This window comes from Oratosquilla oratoria, chromosome 5, assembly GCF_046742065.1.
Source record: "Oratosquilla oratoria isolate Oo_2021 chromosome 5, ASM4674206v1, whole genome shotgun sequence".
Classification (NCBI taxonomy): Eukaryota; Metazoa; Arthropoda; class Malacostraca; order Stomatopoda; family Squillidae; genus Oratosquilla; species Oratosquilla oratoria.
In genome coordinates, this window is record NC_134781.1 from 4,133,174 (window position 1) to 4,158,761 (window position 25,588).

A 25,588-nucleotide genomic window follows, 5' to 3' on the forward strand; every position below is an offset into this window, starting at 1 on the left:
TACCCCAAAAATGGCTTATTCTTCTTGTAAAGGAGATATTCTGCCAAGGCTTGCACCCACCTCAGTACCTGTCCCATACCCAACTGTCTTCCTCCCATCTTGTACTTTATGATGTAGGTACAGTTTAGACAAGTGCACTTAAGGCCGTTACCCATTTATAAAGCATGTGGATGAGTCAGTGCGCACACCTATGATGTAACATTAAATTCTATTCTACCTAGCTATAAACCAAAAGGTTTCTTTCCCCCTTATAAGGGAGGTAGTTGGCTAAGGGTCTTTCTCCCCCTGTATGAGGATTGTGGCTAAGTCAAAACAAGCACCCAGTTATCTCATCCATACATTTTATGTATTTATCCTTGTTTATCTAGTTATAGTTAGCACATTAAATATGTAAAGAGCCATGTAATAGTCTTCCCAATATAAGTGTTACAAGGCCCATAGTCCTTGTACTAGTTCAAAAACATAAGCACTAGGTGTCTGCAGTGGAGGTTGGGAGGTCTTGGTGTTGAATTGTTCCAAAGGAGGTGGGAAGTCAAGGTGGATTTATGATATAACCGTATTAATGTTGCTCTAGGAAGCCCGCTGGCTGAGCAGGTTAGGGCATTGTTACTCGCGGCAAAGGTCGAGGAGGTGGTATTTCGAACCCTGCCACTGGTGAAGTTAAACCAAGGGCATGGTTCATTAAATTCTGTGCTACAAAGCCCTCTGTGAGGGGCACTGTCCTAGCCTTCCAATAGGGGGGATTTTGTGACATTAAACCATATCATCAAGTTTGCTGGAAGGCTCACACATTGAAGCCGCCTTCAGCCTCTACCACAGCCTACAGACAGGACCTGAACCTGCAGCACATGGCCCTCATGATGTCCTTTGAGAGACGCCTGAACACCAGTTTGATCCTGGCAATAGTATTGCAGGCAGTGCTATTGGTGTCTTTGCACTCCACACATATTAGTTGGGGTTGCAATCAGGCGACTTGGGGGACCATATGTTGGGACTGGTGAAGTTGTAGAAGTTCTCAGACAACTCTTGGGTTTACCCGGAGGTGTGACATGGAGCAGAGTCCTATTGCCACATGTATGGTCTTCTTGCAGCCACCCTCTCCACCCAGCACTTGACAACAGTAGACAGCAACTCAATATAGCCATCTAAAGGGAGTCAGAATTTCCTCTTCAAAGATGTGGGGTAGCATGATGTGGCCCTCGCTAGAAACTCACCCAAAGACCATCACAGTTTGAGGGAACTTGGTCTTCATGAAGTGCAGGACTTTATGTGGACTGTAGGTTAGCCACCTGTTGTTCTGCATGTTGTGCAACTGGTCCTGGCAGATGTTCTTGTCTGAGAAGAACCAGAGCAACCCCAGCTTGACTGGGTGTTTGACCTTGTTGAGTTTCTTGGCTTTTGGAGGGCAGTTCTCTTGGGCCCTGGCAGTGAGTAGTTGGCCCTTGCGCCTCTTGTATGAGGAGTAGTGAAGATCCTCATTCAGTACTTTCTTCATAGTTGCCACTCTGATGCCCATCTCTCTCGCCAAGGTCTGCATTGCCTTGCCTGGATCTTGCTGCACCATGTTTTGCAGCTTCTTGACAAATTTTGTTGTGCGGACAGAGTCAGAATGCCTGCTATAATCCCTCCTGCTAGCCACTGCTTCCACATCTCCATCATAGTTCTCCAGCTCACATCGTATGGCCTTCATGGTATTGAAGGAGCACTGAGCTGCAGCTAAGATTTCCAATTTTTTTAATCCAGTGCGAATTATCATGATGCCGGTCACTTTCTTCCAATATTCCAGTGCTTTCCAGTTGTCCATGATCTCTAGCTCTCATACCCACCAATTGTACACAGAATCAGCTATCCGTTGCACTTTAATGCTATTAAATACTTCAAATGGTTCTGAAATGACAGAAAATAAAAAAAATTGTCAAATTTATCCTGAACACCCTGTATATACCTGTATATACTGCACTTCCCAACTATCAGGAATATTTTTCCTCTCTCTTTCATCAGCTCTTTCCTCTCTCTAATAGTGCTTTTGTACTTAACGATAGTAAGAGTAGCAGTTTTAGTTTTCAAACTGGCATAGGGTTGTTGGAAAATATGTAGACATAAGTTGGTGCTTTTGCTTTGATTGGTGCCACTCTAGGAAGCTGTACAAGTAGTCACTAGAGGTGACCATGGTGTAATGGGTAAGCATGCCTGTCTGGACAGTGGGAAGTCTCAGGTTTGTTTCCTGGATAGCGCCAACTGTTCAATGAGGCTCCCTATTATCCTTAGTACTGTGAGGAGGATCCCCGCAGCAATGCACATTTCCGGACTGTCTGAGCCCAGGGAAGGGAGGTGTGCAAGTGGTCACTAGAGGTGACCATGGTGTACTTGGTAAGCACACCTGCCTGGACAGTGGAAGATCCTGGGTTTGATTCCTAGGCAGTGCCAGCTTTTCATTGATGCTCCCTGTCACACAGTACTTGAAAAGTATTTTGTATATTTAAAAATTATCGAATGTAAAGGAGCACCTTGGGTTCTGAAAGCCTCCTTTTTACCCAATATCTGATTTTCAAATACTAAATTTATTAAAGGGTCTCTATATGGATTCAAGAAAATAGCGAGGGTATAGTTTTCTAATTCCTCATAAAAGAAATTATGAAGTCAGACAAATGTTTTGGAGATTCTTTTCTCTCGCATTTAGTTGAGGAAATTAGTTCTGCTCCTGATATACTTTTGGAGTTGGGATGAATACATCAGTGATGACTGGGTTGGGAATACCATGGGGGGATTGTTATACATGATCTTTATCTTGTGATACTAGCTATTCAAGGATGTATTGGTTGAAAAGTGAGTATATTTTATACCATACAGTTGAGATTTTCCCATGAAAATATTCTTACCCTGTTTAAACTTTTGGCTAATTTTTCTTTCTTTTCTTTTTTCTTTTTCTTTTTCTTTTCTTTTGCAAAACAGATTCATATATGTGAAGAGGTAGGAGGTGATATACTATTATTTTTGACTGGCCAAGAAGAAATTGAAGAAGCTTGTAAAAGGATAAAGCGTGAAATTGATGCACTAGGCCCTGATGTGGGTGAACTGAAATGTATTCCCCTGTACTCCACTCTACCTCCAAATCTTCAGCAGAGAATCTTTGAACCGCCACCTCCCAACAAACCAAATGGGGCCATTGGGCGCAAAGTGGTTGTTTCAACAAATATTGCTGAAACCTCGCTTACCATTGATGGTGTCGTGTTTGTGATTGACCCAGGATTTGCAAAACAGAAGGTATGTGATAATTACCGTTGTACTTTAAAACATGAATGTAGAATATGTGTTTACACCAAGCCAAACAAATCTATTCAATTCATTAAGAATCAACACTGTTTATGAATCGTGTTGATTCGCCATACTAGTTTCAATGTAACCATTTACATCAGGTGAATGATAGGGTAGACAGGAAGGCACTGGGAGGTATTACAGATATATGGGATAGGAGGAACGCTGTTAAGAGCAGTCTAGAGTTTTTACAAGAGTAGTAGAGCCTGTGTTAGAATTGGAAATTGAGAGAGCGAATGGTTTGAGGTAAAGGTGGGACTTTGCCTGGGATGTGTCATGTTGCCATGACTCTTCAATTTATACATGGATGGGTTGGTGCAAGCAGTAATACAAAGGTAACTGGCAGGGAATTGGATATGGTTAAAGAAAATGGAAGATAATCCAGTTTGCTGACAGCACTGTGTTTGTAGCAGGTTCAGAGGAGGGATTAAGGATATTAGTGACAAAGTTTGGGAAGGTGTGTGAGAGAGGGAAGTTGAAGATAAACGTGGATAAAAGTAAGGTGATGATGTACAAGGGGAGAAGATGGCAGCAAATTGGGAATGAGTATTAAGGGAGAGAGACTGGTGGAAGTGGATAGCTTTAGATACTTGGGTGTGAATGTAGTGGGAAAGAGGAGTGGAGTTGGAGGTAGAATGTATGTTGAGAGAAGCAAGTAAATGCTTTGGTGGATGAAAAAGTGTACTGAGAAATAGACATTTGGGAATGGATGCTAAGAGGAGATTGTATGAAGAGGTGATTGTGCCAACAGCACTATATGGGATAGAAATACGGAATATGAGAGGGGAAGATTTTAAACGTGGTTGAGATGAGATGCCTGAAAAGTATGATGAGGGTTACTAGGCTGAATAGAGTGAGAAACGAGGAGGAGAGCGAAAGTGAAAAGGGTGTTGGGAGATAGGGTTAATGAAAGAGCATTGGGATGGTTTGGACGCATGGAAAGAATTGATGAAGAAAGAGTGGAGTGTGTGGAGATAAAATGGGTGGGAGTGGCTTTATGCCTTTGACTTTGGCTACCTCTCTTGTAAAGGGGAAAAGCCCTTGATATATGTAAGTATTTATTTATTTTAAGGCCATGTTCAAGTTCATTGTATTTGAGTGCTGGGCAAAGATTTGAAATTAGGTAAGAATGGAAGGATATTGGAAACGGGTTAGTCATATGTAGATGACCATGGTTTTGGCAGATTCTGAAGAGACTGAAGGCATTGGTGACTGAGTTTGGAAGAGAATGTGAGAGAATAAAATTGGGCGTGAATGTGGATAAATGTAGAGAAGTGACATGTACAAAAAAAATGATGATGGTGGCAGGTTGAATGTGAGCATGAAGAATGGGATTCTTGAAGTGGAAAGTTCTACGATTGCAAGTGGCAGTGAATGGAGTGGATGAGGTGAATTAAGAGTTGTGTGTGTAAGTGTATGAGCATATATATATATATATGTATATATATATATGTATATGTATATATATAATATGAGAATCCATTGCCTGAAGATGCATCTTTCAGGAGACCCACAGATCTTGGGTAACCAATATTAGCCACTAGATTGGCCCACAAGTTACTTAAGGAAGAAATATTGTTGTCTGGGTATGGCTAAGGAGGGGCAGTGTAGGAAGAGATGTATATACCTATTCTGTGTTGGTATTGCCTTACTGTTGAATGACAGGTTGCTTCTCTTGGTATATACTGTATGTATGGAAGGTGTACTATCCAGAGGCCACAGTGGATAGTGGTGAATTCAGATAATGATGACTAGATGAAGGAATTTCTTGTGAAAAAAATGTGTTGTTGAGGTAAAGAACTGGGATGGAAATGAACTGTTGAGATAAAACAGACAAGTAGCAACTCCTTCCCCTCTTCCTTATGCTAGCTGGTGATATAGAAACATACCTACAGTGATGCACAGGTTTCCAGTTAGATAAACTTGGAGACGTTATTTACTCTTTTGTACCACTGTCATTGACTCATTCTTGATCAACAGGTTTACAACCCACGTATCCGTGTAGAATCGTTACTAGTGTCTCCAATCAGTAAAGCATCAGCACAACAGCGATCGGGTCGAGCTGGACGAACGAGGCCTGGCAAGTGCTTCAGATTGTACACAGAGAAAGCTTTCAAATCTGAAATGCAGGTATGGCCGCATGCATCCCTCCCTGTCTTATTTTCTAACTTTGTGAATAAGAATGGAACTAAGTTTAGTTTCTTTTGTCTGAATTAATAATAAAGATGGCATCTATCTTTACAGGACAACACATACCCAGAGATTTTAAGATCTAACTTGGGGTCAGTTGTGCTACAGCTGAAGAAGCTCGGCATTGATGATCTTGTACACTTTGATTTTATGGACCCTCCAGCTCCAGAAACACTCATGAGGGCACTAGAACTGCTGAACTACCTTGCTGCTCTTGATGATGATGGTAAGTCATGTGTGTAGAAATATAGAAGAGAAATTTTGTTAATAGGATTGAATGTCTCCCTCTACTCGCTCCTATCTTGAGCATTTTATTGCTTAATGGACATTCTGCATGTATTCAGAGCCCCCTTTACCCCACCCACACTCCACACACCTCATTCTAGGTTGGTATAATTTCAGTCACTCCAACCAATTTTGCTTTCCACAATCTTTGCTAGTTTCTTTCCTTGTTCATTCAGTCTAACAACAAAATGCTCTCCTCAATTTTCCCATAGGTAACTTGACGGAACTAGGAGCCATCATGGCAGAATTCCCTCTTGACCCACAGTTAGCGAAAATGGTTATTGCGTCATGTGAATTCAATTGCTCCAATGAGATCCTCTCGGTTACTGCAATGCTCTCAGGTGAGGCTAGGAAGGTAAACTGTATTTGTACCGTGTTTGTTTGATCAGTGTGTGGAACAACTGATGGTATATTGAAAAAATGCCATTTCATTAATGGTACACTTGAAATAGATTTTCACCATTTGCTCACATGAAGATTAATAGTTCTACTGATCAAATGAAGTTACCTAACTATATCCTCTAACAGTGGTGAAGATGCTTCAGTCTTCCTTGAAGTTAAAACAGTATCCATCAAATTTGATCAGTAAAGAAATGGAGAGTAGCTCTTGTAGTTTCAATTCTTGTGAAGCACTTGGAAGGTTGGTTATAGACAGGCTTAGGAGGTCATGTTGCTAACATGCTTCAGCTCCTCTTAGGTGCGTGAGTGAAAATAGATTTGATCCGCGAAACCCGCAGCCGCCGCTGTGGTCTGCGGTCTAAGCGGTCTGTGCCATCACTACCCATGATGTGGTGATAGTGGTGGGTGATGCCAAGTGCAGATGGTGTGTGGTGGGTGAGGCTATAAAATGTTGGTTGGGCTGCACCCCCCTCGCCCCCCCTTCTGCGACACTGCTCTAGGGGGGTCGGTGGGTGGGGATGCCTGCCTGCTCTCACTACAGTGCCCCAGTGCTTTGTGAGGCCCAACGAAGCCAAGAAAGCTGCCGACGAAGCCAAGATGCGGTTTGCTCACATAGATGGGGACCACCTCACCCTCCTGAACGTGTACCATGCCTTTAAACAAAGTAAGTATTAGCGTGTTGTTTTTGTTGTGGCACTGGTGCTTGGATTCATGTCATATGAAATCTCTGAACAAGTCTTGTATTGGATAGCATTTGCTTCATAATGGTATAGTTTTGTTTGGATGATTGCTCTGCACTTAACCCCTTCCATACGGTGCCGCACACGTAGGCGTCATGGGGAGCGAGTGTATTCGCGAGGCTGCCATATCGGCGTCTTGATTATATTTATTGTAGTCGCCCCTCCATAATGACATTCTTTCTAATTCTTTTGTAATCGCATTTTCTATGGTTATCAAAATTCACGGGTGAAGAGAGAACGATCGATATAAGCGGTGACTATATTTTATGATGCGAGTATTATTACGACACGTCGTACGGCTGGCATTGGCTGCTGCCACCGAGATCTAAGTCCATGACGCCTACGTGTGCGGCACCGTATGGAAGGGGTTAAGCAATGGCACATCCAGTTCAGTGTGAACAGTATTAAAAATGGTAATAGTTTACAGTTGACTAGCGCAGGACTTACAAACCAGTTGACATTCATAAGAAATGAAGCTGCAGTACCAGATCCATGTAATAGAAATTAAGTTAAACTTATTATAATGTTATGTATAAGGGGTTCAAGCCATTTATCCAAATAATGGTGTAAGGCAAAGTTTATTATAAATTGCTAATGAGCAGAAGAGGCAAAAAGAGCAATGTGAAATTGGGGAAGAGTATGACAAATTTTGAAATTAATAGAGATGTTTGGGAATGAAATTAAGAGAGGAAGGGGAGGTGAATCAAGTAGAGAAGAAAAGGTAAAACGTGCAGATGGAGAGATGATAATGGAAGAGACAACAGTAAGAGGAAGTTGTAAAGTGTGAAGGAGGATAGGGAAGGAAAGATAGTTGCAGTGGTAGGCACAAAGAAAATGACAGTGATGAATGAGGAAAATGGAGGAAAAATAAGAAAAGATGGGGTGAAAGCAATTATTAAGATGAGAGCAGGTAAGGCACCTTGGTTAGATGGATGTCATGTGGAGTGTGTCAAATAAAGGGAGGTACAGTGATGGTGGAATTGCTGGTGAGGTTTAATGTTAGTCTAAAGGTGGGTAGAGTACCTTTATAGTTCTGCTTTACAAGGGAAAAGGGAACAAGTGTGATTGTAGTAGTTTCAGAGGGATCAGTTTGTTGAATGCAGTTGGGAAGGCTTATGGGGGGGGTTTTATCAATAGGATTAGGAGAGGAACAGAATAATTGGTGAGGAACAGTGTGGGTTTAGGAAATGTAGGAGTTGTGTGTATCAAATTTTTGTGGTAAGGCAGATCTGTTAGAATACTTGAGGAAAAGATAAGGATGTTTTTTGGGCCTTTACAGATTTGGAAAAGGCTTATGATAGGGTACACAGGGAAGCACTGTGGGAAGTATTGCAGATGTATGGGATAAGAGGAAAGCTATTAAAAGCAGTCACTGGTTTATGAGAGTAGTAGAGCCTGTGTTGGATTTAGAAATTTAGAGAGTGAATTGTATGAATTAAAGGTGGGATTTTGCCAGGGATGTGTTACATCACCTTGACTGTTCAACTTTTACCTGGGGGTAGTGTGAGAGGTAAATGCGAGGGTAATGGGCATGGGATGAGAGGTGACTAAAAAAAATGGGAGATAAGCCAGTTGCTATTTGCTGATGATGCTGTGCTTGTAGCAGGATCAGAGGAGGGATTAAGGAAGTTAGTGATGAAGTTCGGGAAGGTGTGTGAGAGAAGGAAGTTGAAGATGAATGTGGGTAAATGGTGATGAGATGTACAAGGGGAGAGGATGGCAGCAAATTGGAAATGAGTATTAAGAGAAAGAGGCCGAAGAAAGTGGATAGCTTTAGATGCTTGGGGGCGAATGTGACGGGAAAGAGAGAAGTTGGGGTAGAATGTAGATTGAAAGAAGCAAGTAAATCTCGATTAAAAAGTGTAATGAAAAATGGACATTTGGGAATGGATCCTAAGAGGTGATTGTGCTGATAGCACTATAAGGGTCAGAAAAATGGAACATAAGGGATGAAGAGTTTAAATGTGTTTGAGATGAGATGCCTGAGAAGTATGATAGGGTTACTAGGCTGAATAGTGTGAGAAATGAGGTGAAGAAGAGAGTGGGTTTGGAAAAGTAGTTGGGAGATGGGTCTATGAAAGAGTAATGGGATTGTTTGGACATATGGAAAGAATGAGTAAAGATAGTAAAAGAAGTGTGGAAGGCAGAGGTGGATAGAATGTACACGAGGGGATGACCAAAGATGAGATGGATGGATGGGTTAAAGGGGTGTTGGGAAAGAGGGGGATGTCTGTTGAGGAAGGAAGGGAGAAGACAAGATAGGGGTGAGTGGAAAATGGTTGTAAATGGATGATGCTGTGATGCATGGAAGGGTGTGGGTGTCCTCCTCCAGAAGGGGACAGAGAGTGGTGGTCACCAATTAAATGAAGAATCCTTGATATGAATGTGGTGTCTTGCTGCATTGCTTCTGATCCAGGGCAGTAGGCGAGATGCAGGGATGACCCATTATCCAGGAGAAGTCAAAAAGAGGGAGGGAGGGTTAGTAAATGGGGGAGTGGAGTATGTGGGGATGAAATGGGTGGGGGTGGATTTATGCCTTTTGATTTTGGCTACCTCCTTTGTAAGGTATTTAAATGGGAAGTGTATGAAGTGGGTTTGAATGGAAGGGTGTGTGTATTTTGAATTGGCCACCCCAATTATGAGGAGGAATGGACTATAATATATGCAACATAAGATTGATATAGCAGGTCTAATGTGTTGGAGGGGATTAGGGATGCCTCTTTTCAGTAGTTTTATAAGAAATGCTTTAAAGGCCATTTGGGTGCATGTGTGTGTATAAGAGGGGATGCGGAAGAAGGTTTGTAATGTAAATGAAGCAGTGGGCCGTGCTGTGGATGTGCTGTATCTTGCTGCATTGCTTCTGACTCAGACATTGGGCAGGGGACATGGCTGACCCTTCATTCACAAGGAGGCAGAGATGAAAGGAAAATGGGTGACAGATGGGAGTACGATGAATTGGGGTGGGTGCATGCCTTGGCTACCTTTGTTATAAAGAGGTAGCCCTATAGTATATAGATAGCATGTGTGTTGGTATGTGGGTGTCTCCATCCTAGAGATAACAATTATGATATTTCCCTCAAGTTTCTCTGGAAACCTGCAGCTTCACAACAATCAGGAATGGTCCCCAGGCCTTCACATAGATTTCTCCAGGAAGTGACATGCCTGTTGGTTGTGTCTATCACTGCCTGGTAGGAGGAGGAGGAGGAGGAAGAAAAGAAAAGTTGATTATCAATTCTCATTGTATGAAAATGTGAAGGAATAATAGTTGAAGCTAATAGAGAATCATTGCTAGCCCTTCGCAGCTGCACACTCTGCACAGAGGCGAAGGTGTTACTGGTGGGGAAAGGATTGTGATGTCTGTTTGGTAGGACCACCATGTTCAGTCCCCCATAGTTGGCCCCAGCCATGGAGAGTGGGGACTGCTTCTTGTGGGGAAAAGGCTTCCTGCTGGAAAAAGAAAATATTCTTTGTTGATACCATATGGATTAATTTCATTCTTTATTTGTCATGGGTTTTCTTTTTTATCAGTGTTGTATATGATGTCTATTGTCACACAAAACCTATGTTTTGTAAAGACATAACATCGTAAAACAAACTTTTTTTTAGGTCTCCTGTGATAATGAAGGATTCTTCTTTTCATAAGGTGCATTGCACATGTAAAGATTTATTTATGCAAGAGATATTAATGAAACATCTTTTTTTTTTCCTAACCCATTGTACACTCTCAGATATGGAAGATGTCCAGTGGTGTTACGACAACTTTGTCAACTACCGGTCACTCAAGTCAGCAGACAACGTAAGACAACAGCTGTCTCGAATTATGGATCGATTTAACCTCAGACGCACTTCCACAGACTTCAACTCCAGAGAATATTACATGAATATTCGAAAAGCTTTGGTTTCGGGATTCTTCATGCAGGTGTGTGGCTAAAATGGAAGAAATGATTTCGTGAATAGAAATTGTTCTCTTAGTATGGTTAGGACAACTGCCACCCTTTAATGAGTTAGTATAGCTTGACTATACCACTGGCATACCAGTGAAGGTAGTAAAGTGTTCCATGAGATTTGACAAAAGTACCAATATTGAGAGCAGGATGTAGGCCAAGGAAAAGGGTGGGTGTGGTGAACAAGTCCATAATAGCTGATGATCAGAATATGGAACTAGCAAAATGGTGTACGAGTGGCAAGAGAGTACATTGTTTATTTGACATGTTTACAGGAGAGGGTTGCATCAGGGATAAGCTTATGGTATAGTTAGGAGAGTGGTGAGGTAAAACATTTACACCAGGTTCAAGCAGGAAGTGAAAGGGGTGCATGTGACAGAAGTAAGACGGATGAGGATTTTTCCTCATGTGAAAGCCTCTTGCTTTCAGGGTAACAGCAGATTGGATGAAAGAAGGAAAAAGAATGCTTACCATTGTTGTATTTTGTCTTTATGATTGATTTTTGGTGTGCAGTGTAACATAGTTGTTACAGTGCGAATAAGACGACAGCTCATTTTTGTGCGAGTTTGAATTCTAGTGTGGTTTGGACATCGGTAAGTGACAAATTGCATATTGATGTATTGTTATGATTTACATGATCCACTTTCAAGTGTAATATGGCTTATGTAGCATTGCTTATTTAGTCATGCAGTGAACTATGCAAAGGGTATTGAAAATTATGTATATGAAGTAATTCCTAAAAAAAAAACTAGTAATTTTGTAGGGAAATGCAAACTATTGGCTCCCTCTGTTCAAATCATGGGAACTTCTGGGTAATACCTCATACAATTTGTTCAGTTTATACTGGACACATCAATGATATTTCACCATAAAATAATGTAGAAGTCATACTTTATTCTATTCTATAGAATAGAATAGTACAACTTTTACATTGTCTACTTTATAGTGTAATATTGAGGTGATGATTCTATTAAGGATGCTTTTAAATTTTTTGACAAATAACTTATCTGGTTTGCTCATTTGGGACAAACTTGTAATAAAATAGTATTATGATGTCTTCCTAATGCATGTACACAGAAGTGTCCAAATAATTTTCTCGTAAGTGATTAAGAAGTATTTAATTAATTCTCTTTTAGGTTGCACATTAAGAACATACTGGTAAGATGTTACTTACATTATGGTGTGCCATTCTAACGTGTATGTACACTAAAGTAAGTCTTGCATTATGAACATGTGTAAAGTATAATGACGTGTATTTAGGTTGCACACTTGGAACGTACTGGACACTACATGACTATCAAGGATAACCAGGTGGTGCAACTTCATCCATCCACCTGCTTAGATCACAAGCCTGAATGGGTTCTCTACAATGAATTTGTGCTCACCACCAAGAACTATATCCGCACAGTCACTGACATTAAGCGTGAGTATTGTGAAAGTTTGGTAAGACTTGTAAGGTAAGGGAGACAGGATGAGGCTTGGTATTTTTTAGATGAGGTATTTGAGGACTGTTTTACAAGAATAGATTGTGGGAAATTGCAGAGGAAGGGGAGAGAATGGGGATGTGAAAAAAATGAATGGATAGGGTAGAACATTTAGATAAGGTGGTTTGAGCATATGCAATGAATGAATGAGAAAAGACTTGTGCAGAATCCAAAAGTGGTTGCAGTGAGTGTTAGGAATAATAAGATGGGTAGACGAGGTGAAGGAGTGACCTGGATGCACAATGTGTTTGTTGATCGGGGAAGAGTATAAGGATGTGCATCTTGCTACTTGTGGGGGTCAACATAGAACTTGGGTAGTATATTCTACTAATTTATTGAATAAACAAAATAAAGGCTGTATAATTGAAACATGCAGAAAGTGGGTATATATTAGGGTGGATATAATCTTGTTGAATTAATGATAATGGGTTATTTATTTATTTGTTTTACAGCTGAGTGGCTTATTCGAGTAGCCCCCAACTACTATGATATGCAGAATTTCCCCCAGTGTGAAGCCAGGAGGCAGTTGGAAAACATCATTGCTCGAGTGGAGTCACGACAGTTTAGAGAAGGATTCTAGCTTGTGTAGGCTGCTAACTTTCATACGTTTAGTATTATGGGAAGAACCGTAATTCCATAGTGTGTACACCATAGTTAATTTTGGTATGAAAGTGGGAGTGGCTGACATGCCAAAACCATCCTTTGTCATATCACTGTAGCTGGTGTCCATTTCATAAAATAAGTACGAGTCCTCATTTATCAGAAAGAAGTACTGTTGCTCTGTTGGTGTATCTTTATTTAAAGAAAAATCAGTTGTTATGTAAGTGTTTACGTCATTTATATCTGGATTACCTTGGATTTTTGAATAGCACACTGGTATTGATTATGTAGAAGAGAAAATTCAGAGTAGCAGACACACCCGTACATTGTGTTCAAAGCTTTAACTTGCTTGCACGGCTTTGTTCGTAAGAGATTAGTTGAAATTTGTTTTTCATTTTCATTAACTAGTTGTACCTGAAAATGTATCACCAGTTTCACCCAACGAGTGTCTTGCTGGGAGAGAAGGATCAAAGTTGTATTGCAGTCATGCAATCTTGTGTAATTTGGCATTCCAGGATATCAAGAGCACATCCCTTGATGATGCAATAAAATACAAAATCACATACCAGGAGTTTCAGCAGCCCATGAATGTTAATATTGTTTTTCATTTTTGCTTTTGTTTTTCTTTTGTACAACCATCTTTTTATTCCATCATCCAAGGCTTCTGTGTAGTACAGCTGCATTGTTGGTTGGCTCAAAGATTAAACATGCCAGTTTAAATAAATTTTACTGTATTTGATTATTCTCTTAATTTGAGAACCTTTCCTTAATGGGAATAATAACTGCAAGTGAGACATCTGCAGCTATCATAATTGTAGGTAGAAAAATATAGAATTATCACATGCCTTACACAAGGATATATTATAAAAAAAGTAACATTTTCTAATGCATATGACCATGTATCTTGATTTGAGAACCATTTATTAATTGGAATAAGTGTAAGTGAGGCATCTGTACCTATCAAAATTGTACATACATACATATACCAAGGCTTTTTTCCCCCTTACCAGGGGGGTAGCCAAAAAGGACAAGGCACAAAAACATTCCCACCCATTTCATCCCCGAAAACTCTACACCCCTCCACCCTCCCTCCCATCTTAGCACCTATAATGTTTGCCACTGTATGCATGTATATACCAATGAACCTTTCCCCCACTAATGAGGTCGACATTCAAAGCACTCGATTCATACATGAGAACTAAATTCCTGCATAATAAGTATACAGGGACAGGCATGTTGTCTGATAAATGGAACCTTAAATTTTGTTTGTTGAAATATAGACCGCTATAGTTTTCTCCAGAAAAAAAAGTATCCGAATTGATGTGATGAAGAAGCATAAAGTTGTAGTTAGGTCATAAAGCTCAAAGTAGTGCCTTAACAATAGGAGGTGCTTGGGTGTGACCAAGGTAGCTGAAGAATGGAGGTTACTTGGACAAGTAGATGATTAATGGTACTCGATGTGGAAGATGACAAGCCCCTCATCAGTTGCATGATTTGTATGGAACAACCATATATCCAGTAGAAGCAGGTAGCATAATGGCACTAGAAAATATCGAAGATGGATTAGTATCAATATGTGTGATGGTCATGAAATTAGGACAAAGTTAAAGAACAAACCCAACAAGGGCACACTTGTACCTGTGCTAAACTTGGAAAATCTGCTTACGGTAAGTGAAACAAATCGACACATCAAGGGCTCATTCACCCATACTAGGAAGCCAAAGTCAAAAGGTATGTACCCACTCCCATTCATTTCATCCCCACTCATTCTACTCCATTTTGTCATCTGTTTTACTTCACACCTGATATCTGGAAGTGAAACGAATGGCAAAATTCTAAGTTCGTAGCATAATTAAAAAAGGCAACCTCATCGTCGTCCTCGTTCCTTTTCTTCTCGCCCTCGTCCTCTTGAGAAGGCGACAGAAAAAGTTCTTCCATAAGATCTTCATGGGTCTGTGGGCAAAAGGTTTTATGGATAGAGAAAACATCTTGGAGTTGGTTGTCTTTTTTTCCTAGAATACATTAAGTGTGAGGAAGAGTATAAAAAGTACATATTGAGTGTATACATACGTATTCACACGCCGGTCTCCAAATGTTGGTTTTGACCGTTTGATCATCCCTGTCAATATTTGGTTGATCACATGCTATCCATAATTGGCAAAAATTTGTAGTTATGCCAGAACCGAACATATAGATGTATTAAATTTAATGAAATAGGTACGACTATATCAGTAACTTAATGATTCATTAAGTTACTGATATAGTCGTACCTACTTCATTAAATCAAGTAGGTACGACTATACGAGTCAATTGTGCTATAATTATATTCCATTCGCACGCAGAGGCCCTAAGCTCAATAGAATAATCAAAACAAAACTAATGTGTACCAAATTTGAACGGGACTTGTGTATGCATTTATATACACATGTAATACCCGTATTGCACGAGTGTTGCATAACATTGAAATAAATTATGGTCACCCCTTATGATGTGAGAGAAAACCCAAATATAACGTTTTCTTCCATGAGTGTTATTTCTATCGTCAACAGATGACTCTCCTCAAGAGATCCATTCGCATGTTACGCGCCATTCCAAGTGGTGGTGCAGCCGACACCTACTTCTCAGTCGTTCTCTGACACTTTTTCAACATGCCTCGTATCGACAACGACATCAAGTTGGACTTCAAAGATGTCCTACTCCGTCCCAAGCGGTCGACGCTCAAAAGCCGGGCCGAAGTAAGTAGCACCACTCTTTCCTTGTGCTTTTCTGCTCTACTGCAGTGCTGCCTTCGATCAGCTGATGGTTCGGCGTCATGTCGTCTGCTGCCGTGATACCCCGTGCACTATTCTGGCAGCGTGGTATACGTCGCACTTTATGCGAATGATACTCTGATTTAGAATTTATTGAAGAGGAATCTCAAATGATGGAATGCTAGTGTAGTTCGCTTGGCGATTCATACTTGTCAACGGCAATGCACACCCGAAATAACCCACCTCAACCCCGTTATTGCGGACCACTCCCCAGTATTTGTTCTTTATAGATGAGATTTATAATCGTTTAACCGTTTGTAGGACCAGACACTTTACGCTGAATACACAGAAAGTTAAAAAACAACAGCGTAAGACTTATCAAAAGTGTTACGTAATCCTGAAAACTATAAAACTGCATTTTCACCAGAAATATCACCCACAGGATGTGCAAGACAAGGGTTTTATTATCTTTTTTTATTGATAAGCCGATATTTTTTTCAACGTGAAGTCTTGAATAGGGCATCGAATTTAGATCTCCGAAAAGAGACAAGTGCACAGGGCAGGTTTTGTGGCACCCAGATGAGGAGGAATGCCAAACCAAATTGGCACTTAGTTTCTTCCCAAGTGTTTCAAGATTGAAGAGATAGCAGGAGGTGGGAGGGTACCTCTGTCAAGGCGTTATCACATTGGGCTATTTTTCCCCCAACCTCCAGTTCTTCGGCGGTACTGCTCACCTTTAGCCTTTTTTACGCCGTAAAATCACTGACATTTTTTCTCAATAATTTAGATAGAATGTCATCTGATATGCCGGAAGAATATGTATTTTCTCCAGCATATAATCAGATTCCTTCTCGAAAGCTGCGGAATGCAAATATGCTCAAACAGTTGGAAGAAAAATAGCCTACTGTGATAACGGCTTTAGGATTGAACTTGGGAATGGAGATCAGAAGTGTTAAAGTGGTAGAGTTGAATGAAATGTACACGCACGCACGCGCAGCCGTACGAGCACAAGCGTACACACTACAGACGTATACGTTTGAACACACATCCATATATGTATATATATATATATAGATATAGACATATATATATGTATATATATATATATATATAGATAGATAGATATATATATATATAGATATATATGGTGAAGGTGGGTGAGGAAGACATAAATCAGAGTCCAAGTTTATTTCTGACTAGTTTCGCACAAATAGGCTTCTTCAGAGAAATAATGTAATAAGGAGAAAATAATGCGAACATATATATGGGGCACTGAGGAGCTTCGGAGAGCTCACCCAGGATCGCCTCTGTATATTGGGGATTTTGTCCTGTTGTCCGTTATTGAGGGGTCTTTGTTCCGGTGGCGTAATGTCCTAGTTGTCCTGTTGTCCGTTACTGGGGGGTCTTCGTTCCGGTGGCGTAATGTCCTAGTTGTCCTGTTGTCCGTTATTGAGGGGTCTTTGCTCCGGTGGCGTAATGTCCTAGTTGCTGTTGCTATGGCTGCGGTGGATTTTGTCCATTTGATGTCACCCGTTCTTTGGTTAGTATTTTCATTGGTAGCAATATACAATGCTTCCAGTACTTTCCTTTTCGGTTTGGTTAAATTTTCTTCTAGTATTTCTGCTGCCTCCCATTTCGGTAAATGACTCTTTTCTTTGATATGATTGACTAAAGCACTAGTGTCGCGATGGTATCTGACATCCGCTCTGTGTTCGCTGAGCCTTTTCTCTAATCCTCTGTGCGTTTCTCCAAAGTAAGAAAGATCACAACTACTACATGGAAATGAAAAAGAAAAAGACAAACCGAACAATCGTTACCTAGTAGCCCCCCTTTCTAAATTCACAGACGAGTTGGGACTAGCATTAAGATCCACTGGCTTAACCATCGTGAGTGACGCAGGTAAAAAGATAGGTGACTTAACGAAAAAGAAAATAGAAGATCAACACGAAAACAGAAGTATTGTGTACAAAATTCCATGTAGTAGTTGTGATCTTTCTTACTTTGGAGAAACGCACAGAGGATTAGAGAAAAGGCTGAGCGAACACAGAGCAGATGTCAGATACCATCGCGACACTAGTGCTTTAGTCAATCATATCAAAGAAAAGAGTCATTTACCGAAATGGGAGGCAGCAGAAATACTAGAAAAAAATTTAACCTAACCGAAAAGGAAAGTACTGGAAGCATTGTATATTGCTACCAATGAAAATACTAACCAAAGAACGGGTGACATCAAATGGACAAAATCCACCGCAGCCATAGCAACAGCAACTAGGACATTACGCCACCAGAGCAAAGACCCCTCAATAACGGACAACTAGGACATTACGCCACCGAAACGAAGACCCCCCAGTAACGGACAACTAGGACATTACGCCACCGGAACAAAGACCCCTCAATAACGGACAACAGGACAAAATCCCCAATATACAGAGGCTTCCTGGGTGAGCTCTCCGAAGCTCCTCAGTGCCCCATATATATGTTCGCATTATTTTCTCCTTATTACATTATTTCTCTGAAGAAGCCTATTTGTGCGAAACTAGTCAGAAATAAACTTGGACTCTGATTTATGTCTTCCTCAACCACCTTCACCAACCTGTCACAATGCCTCAATATCTATCTATATATATATATATATATATATATATATATATATATATATATATATATATATATGTAGATATAGATATATATATGTATATATAGATATATAGATATAATATATATATATATATATATATTTGGATATATATCTATATAAATTATATGTAGATATATATATATATACAGATATAATTATATATATATATGTATATTTATATATATATATATATATATATATATATATATATATATATAGATAGAAATAATTCAACAAAAACCCACTGTGTTGGATAAGAAGAAATGAAATAAAATGAATTCCATATATTTCGATCACGGACTGTGATCCTCTTCAGTGGAATACAGAAAGGTAGAGCAAAAGACATGTCTTATATACAATAAAAATAAGGGACAAGGGTTAGGAACTCGGGTAGCGTCTAGTGCTTTGCGGGGCAGGTCACTCGCCTTCAACGATGGTAACAATTTGTTGACTGCCCAGGTGGTAATGCAGTCAGGTGACCACTGCCCATAAGATATATTAAAATTAGGAAATTTGTAAATCAGAGATTATTCTTTTATTTTTCTTTTAAAACTGCATTTTGAATTAAAGATAATCTTTGCCTCATTCCAATCCATATGATGGGATTATTGGGATAACTAAAAACAATTTTAATATCTTCCACAGGAAGATATTAAAATTGTTTTTAGTTATCCCAATAATTTGTTTAAGAAAATAGTCAATGTACATCAAAGACCTAGAAAAGAAATACATCAAGGTGTGTATAAACTCCCTTGCTCTGATTGTAACAATGTATATTGGGGACAAACAGGTAGAGATTTATATACTAGGATGCAAGAACATAAAAATTCAATTAAATACGCACAACATAATTCCGCTGTCTTCCAACATGTAGACAAGGACGGCCCATATATATGTTCGCATTTACAAATCCCCAAAGCCCCCTTCACCCCATCCATCCACCTCATCCTAGGACGTCCCCTCATGTTCACTCCCTCCACATCTGCCTTCCATACCTCTTTTACTAGTCTTTCTTCACTCATTCTTTCCATGTGTCCAAACCATCCTAATATTCTTTCATCAACCCTATCTCCCAACTCCTTTTTCACCCCTGTTCTCCTCCTCACCTCCTCATTTCTCACTCTATCCAGCCTAGTAACCCCCACCATACTTCTCAGACACCTCATCTCAAACACATTCAAACTCCTTCTCTCTTCTTCTCTTATATTCCACGTTTCTGCCCCATACAGTGCTGTTGGCACAATCACTCCTTCATACAGTCTCCTCTTCGCATACATTCCCAAATGTCTATTCCTCATTACACTCTTTAAACCACCAAGGCATTTACTCGCTTCTCTCAATCTACATTCTACCTCCACCTTCACTCCACCTTTTCCTGCTACACTTGCACCCAAGTATCTAAAACTATCCACTTCCCCCAGTCGCTCTCCCTTAATGTTCACTTCCAGTCTACTGCCACTTTCACCCCTTGTACATCTCATCACCTTACTTTTACCCACATTTATCTTTAGCTTTCTTCTATCACATACTCTCCCAAACTCTGCCACCAGCTTCCTCAATCCCTCCTCTGACCCTGCCACAAGCGCAGTGTCGTCCGCAAACAACAGCTGGCTCACCTCCCACTTTTCTCCATTTTCTTTAACCATCTCCAATCCCTGACCCACTACCCTAGCATTCACCTCTCGCACATATATATATATATATACATATATATGTATATATATATATATATATATATATTTATATATATATATATTTGTGTGTGTGTGTGTGTGTGTGTGTGCAGGAAAAACATTGGAAGCGTGTGATCTTGAAAATGCAAGGTTGACCACGAAGAAAAACTATTAAATCAGAGCGTTTTCGTGTATTCACATCTTCAGTGCAAATAATACATGTATTATTTGCACTGAAGATGTGAATACACGAAAGCGCTCTGCTTTAATAATTTTTCTTCGTGGTCAACCTTGCATATATATATATATATATATATATATATATATATATATATATATATATATATATATATTACAAAATAGACATGGATATATGCACACGTGTAAACACACGGCTCGATGGCGCGGTGGTAGCGTACGCAACTGCTGCTACAGCGGTCAGAGTTCGAATTCCCTCTAGAATCTTAAAGACCGGTATCATATGTTTTAGTCAATTTCCGTATTATTTATTTTCTATATTTGGAATAATTTTTGTGGCTCGTCGTTGTACTTTTTCCAATCTGTCAATGATTTTAATGAGATTTGGTGACCATATGGAAACAGCATATTCCAAATGTGGACGAACTAATGATTTATATAGCTTGTTAATGAGAGATGTACTTTTGAAGTCAAAAGATTGCGCAATCAGTCCTAGAATCTTATTTGCTTTCTCAGAGGTTGAAATACACTGCTTAGATGATTTGAGATCGTTTCTGATAATTACACCGAGATCCTTTTCACTATCCACTTTTGTTAACGAATTTCCAAATAACTTGTAATCGTACTTACTGTTATTTTTACCAATGTGCATAACCTTGCATTTACCTGTGTTAAATTTCATTAACCACTTTTCAGACCATTGCGGTAGTTTCTCTAAATCTTCTTGAGTATCTAATTGGTTTAAGTGATGATTTGCCATCCCGCACAGTTTTGTATCATCAGCAAATTTGGAGACAATAGATTTCAGTCCGTGGTCCATGTCATTTATATATATGAATAGAAGTGGCCCAAGAACTGAACCCTGAGGAACTCCACTCTTAACATTTTTCCATCTAGAAGTTTTGCCATTTAGAACAACTCTGTTTTCGATCGCTTAACCAATTACTAGTCCAACTTAATAGGCTACCACTTATTCCGTGTGAAGCTAATTTAGTAAGTAGTCTTTCGTGGGGGACGGTATCGAAAGCTTTTGCAAAGTCTAGATATATTAAATCTATAGTGTTTCTTTTGTCATAATTTGAGATGACTGTGTTGTAAAATTCGAGTAAGTCACGTAAGAACGTTTCCGTCTGAATCCACGCTTGCTATTAGTTACTTTCTAAATGGTGTTCGATAGCATCTCTGATGGTAGTTTCCATATTCTTTTCTACGATTGGAGTCAAGGTTATAGGCCTGTAGTTATTTTGTTTCTTTTTGTCACATTTTTCTAATATGGGAGTAACGTTAGCTAGCTTCCATTCTCTTGGTGCACACACACACACACACAGGATGTAGTCGTCAAATTGGGAAACAGGCGTGAAATTGCGAGGTTGGTTCTTATCATATAACAGCAGGTTTGGTGGAAGCAGATTACAAGCCGCCCCCTCCCAACCATGATACTTGGTTGTTGCACACAAAGATACAAGGCCACAATTTTCAATTCCACCACGGAATTGGAGTCGACCCAGGCGGTAGCTTTGCGGCTAAGGGCGTCCCTTCCTCGAGGGTTTCATAGAGCTTAGCTAATGTGTCTGAACCAAGAGAGGCCACTCCTCCTGGTCTGAATCGGGGATCGAGGAGGTGTATTGCTAGCCCTAGGTTGTGGGGTTTGGAGTTGGGGTTAGGGGTCAGTGAATCCATAGCCATGACTTAGTGCTGGACTTGTCGGTACCAGCGATGTCGGCGACCATCGCCACTCTCCCTTTTTATTTATTTACTTATTAAATTATTTATTCATTGCGATGCCATTGCGTGGCCAAGCGCAACATCCAAACACTCATGCGTGGACAACAATTTTGCTGGTGTAATGGTACTGCGCTCATCTGCTAACGACGGTTTGAGTTCGGTCCCTCCCAAGGCTGGAAAAATTGCGCGCGCGCGTGCGTGCGTGCGTGTGAGTGTGTGTGAGGGGTCACAGCATCACCCGTAGATTGCCCCGTATATGATGTTTGAGTTCTCATCTAGTAGGGTGTAATAACCATAATCACAAGTGCAACACGTGATCCAAGACCATGGTGGTGAATGACAAATATCTAGCATTAGAGTTTAGAACAGACTTCGTGATGTCTAAATCGATACAAGAGGGGAAAAAAGTGAAATGTGGCAAGCCTGACTCGTGTCTGTCAAACTCGTGCAACTGAGCCTGTATACGCGCGCGCGCGCACCCCCCCCCACACACACACACACAGGGGAGTATGAAACGTGATCCCACGAGCATTGCTCATTTCCTGTATACAACAATAGGTAAATACATACACACACAATGATACACACATACACACACAGACAATGATACACACACATAAATGCACACACACTGCAGTGTCTGCGTTCGCAACTACGGGCGGCCACGCTAAAGACAACCTTGTGCGTCGACTACATAGAGTCGAAATGTCCTAACGAGTCCATAGGACCACCAGCCTTGCCAACGCCGCACTGCCGGAGGGTAATAACGGAGCCGGCGACCATAGGTCAATGGCTTTGCGTTTCTCTGATGTTGGGCAATGTAGCTATGGGTGTCCGGAGGGAGGGGACAAAAAAAAAAAAAAAAAAAGGGGTGGGGGTGGGGAAGGACTGCTACCCTCCCCCCTAGAAATGCAGTGTGTGTTTGAAATTTTGCCGGTCGGCACGCATAATTTCGTTGAATTATAGAACTGAATTATAGAATTGAAATAATATAGACGTTATAGAACAGTATGATTGATGAAGGTCAAACTGTAACACGTGCAACTGATGTAAATATATGCATAAGCGGCCAATTTTAAGTGTGTATATTGATATTATCCCTGTACCATTAACCATTATGCATTATATCTTTATTTTTGCCCCTTTACAAAAATTATTGTCTCCCCTACAAAAATTAATGTTCCCCCTACAAAATTCCTGTCCCCCATAAAAAATTCTTGTCCCCATACAAAATTCTTGTCTCCCCTACAAAAATTCTTGTCCACCTACAAAATTCTTGCTCACCTTCCCACCTAGCCTACAAAACATCCTACAGACACCCTGAATGCATATTTTATTCTGGTGAAGGTCAGGGGATTTTATTCGGCTGACGTTGTTCTAGATGACGCCAGACGAAGCTGATTGTAGCCAAGACGGGCTTCTTTTGATTCTATCTATCGCCAGAAGATTGTGTTCTAGTTATCGTGAAACGATGTTATTGCACATGTGCAAGCTTTTTTATTCAGCTGTAGGGGGTAATTAAACTAACACGAATAGGGAGAATCGAAACGAGAGGGAGATGGGGGAAGGCAAAAGGAGAGACATGGGGGAAGACAAAAGAGAGAGAGAGAGAAAGGTGGAGAAGGCAGGGGATGGGAAAGACAGTCAAAGAGAGAGAGAACGAGAGATGGGGAAAATGAGAGAAATGGGGGAAGATAGAAAGAGAGATGGTGAAGAGAAATGAGAGAGTGATGAAGGAATAAAAGGGAGAGCGAGAGATAGAGAGGGAAAGACTGAGAGAAAGACAAAGAGAGAGAGGGAAAAGACAAAGAGAGAGGGGGGAAGACAGAGAGAGAGAGAGGAAGGGGGTGTCGCCTCTGTCACCACTGTTCTCCTTTCACCACTCTATTGTCGTTTCTATGGGCCGAATTTCTTTCGTGCTTTTACTTTATATTTTCCTTTCACCGTCGTCTTTGTTACGTATGATTAGTCACTATTTTCATCTCTAGGAAGTTTCAGTTAGTATTACTCTGTCTAAGGTGAGGGGAATTAAACGGAGTTTAATTTTTGTCTTTTCTTCCTGAATAAATACACTTGGTTCCTTAAGTTACACCAAGGGACTCCCGTCAAGAATTCTCAATTTGATTACTAAGTCAGTTCTGCAATGATGTCATGATTTCTTGAGTTCAATGATCTTTACTTTAATGTTTAAGATCCTCCCCTAAGGGTGTGGTCTTACACTCGTGAACCAATTGAATTTTCTCCTCCTCCACCCCTTCTCCAATCAGAAAGGCTGTTACAAACCCCGTATGTAATATCGCTTACTCAAGCAATCTCGAAACTAATGCATACCTGACTTTACATATTGTTACATTAGCATAGAAATTAACATTATACAGCAATTAAATCGGGTCCCCGGCGGCTGTTTGTAAACATTTAAGCGGGGAGCGAGGTTGTGCAACTCCTTCGCCTTCTCGCCTTCGGGTATTATGTAAATATATAAAATATAAAAATATAACATTCTTCATCTACCTCCCCTTTCTACTCGCTTGTCTACCAGCCTCTTACAAGGGGAGAGAGAATGAGATATAGAGGGAAGAGTGAAAGAGAGGAGGGAGAGAGCGAGAGGGAGGGCGACCATGATACCAGTCCAAGAGTTGAATAAAATAGCTTGGCGTCACTTGCACACACACATACACATACGACTCGTGGCGCAGTGGTAGAGGTCCCGGCTGCCACTGCGGCGGTCCGGATTCGAATCCCGCCCAGGGCTGAAATTATTTCAATATCGCTGCGATGTGGGTCGTTACTCCAACTCGTGGGCAGGGAATTGGGGGGTGCGTGTAAGGTCACAGCATTACTCATATATCGGTCATATACGAGCTCTGAGCTCTCTTCCGGGAGGGAAATAGCTGTCGATCACTAGTCCAACACGTGATCCAAGACCATGGTGAATCACACACACACATATAACCATCTACCTTGATGCATATGTCTCTGGTTGAAGGCGATCGGCGTTTGTTCATCTATCAGATGTGCCTCCTGCGGTGCCACTCCCATTGCCGGCCGGCATCGTGGCGACCATAACCGGGGAGTTGGGGGGAAGGTCAGATCCCCCCCCCTCCTTCTCCCCTCCCACCGGCGGCGCTGTCTGCATGAATGATAATTGATCCGTGTTGCCAGAACGTGGGCAGCGCACACACACACCTTTGATTTGAGCAGAAAATCACGACCCACACCTTCGTTATGTATGTACATCCTTCTTGCGTTATATCAGTACCCCCTCCTTCGTATACATATATACATACACACCGTTATGTATGTACAGCCCCTCCTTCGTTGTGTAATTACCACCTCCTTCGTTATATGCGTAACCCTATTACCTCGACTTAATGCATTCAGACACGGACCCTGTCACTCCCTTACAAATGAATAAATAGATAAAAGAAATAAAATAGGTAAACAAACATGAATAAATCCAATCTACTAATACATTGATACGTTAAAAGACTAATGAATTAATGTATCAACATAAAGGCACGAAAAAAATAGAATTAAGGTTGAGCACATAATGAACTTTGGTTAAAAAAAGAAAAAATAATTCAACTCGCGCAACATAGGATGTGAGCAAGCAGGTTTCGTGTGTTACAGACGAGAGAACAAAAGTG

At 40.6% G+C, this 25,588-nt stretch overlaps 2 protein-coding genes across 2 annotated transcripts in view; both read left to right on the forward strand.

Annotated features, from left to right (window-relative positions):
• The window catches only part of Dhx15 (DEAH-box helicase 15), a 29,912-nt gene extending 16,216 nt beyond the window's left edge, over positions 1-13,696 (forward strand). The window contains exons 8-15 of the mRNA XM_076184832.1: positions 2,953-3,264; positions 5,296-5,445; positions 5,560-5,731; positions 6,003-6,131; positions 6,731-6,853; positions 10,658-10,848; positions 12,134-12,296; positions 12,810-13,696. Of these exons, the coding sequence (XP_076040947.1) occupies positions 2,953-3,264; positions 5,296-5,445; positions 5,560-5,731; positions 6,003-6,131; positions 6,731-6,853; positions 10,658-10,848; positions 12,134-12,296; positions 12,810-12,937 (1,368 nt within the window). The 3' untranslated portion in view covers positions 12,938-13,696. The remainder of the gene's footprint in view (positions 1-2,952; positions 3,265-5,295; positions 5,446-5,559; positions 5,732-6,002; positions 6,132-6,730; positions 6,854-10,657; positions 10,849-12,133; positions 12,297-12,809) is intronic.
• A 1,815-nt stretch (positions 13,697-15,511) lies between these two features.
• LOC143025337 (GMP reductase 2-like) overlaps positions 15,512-25,588 on the forward strand; it is a 28,263-nt gene continuing 18,186 nt past the window's right edge. The window contains exon 1 of the mRNA XM_076184833.1: positions 15,512-15,692. Coding sequence (XP_076040948.1) covers positions 15,606-15,692 — 87 coding nt within the window. The 5' untranslated portion in view covers positions 15,512-15,605. The remainder of the gene's footprint in view (positions 15,693-25,588) is intronic.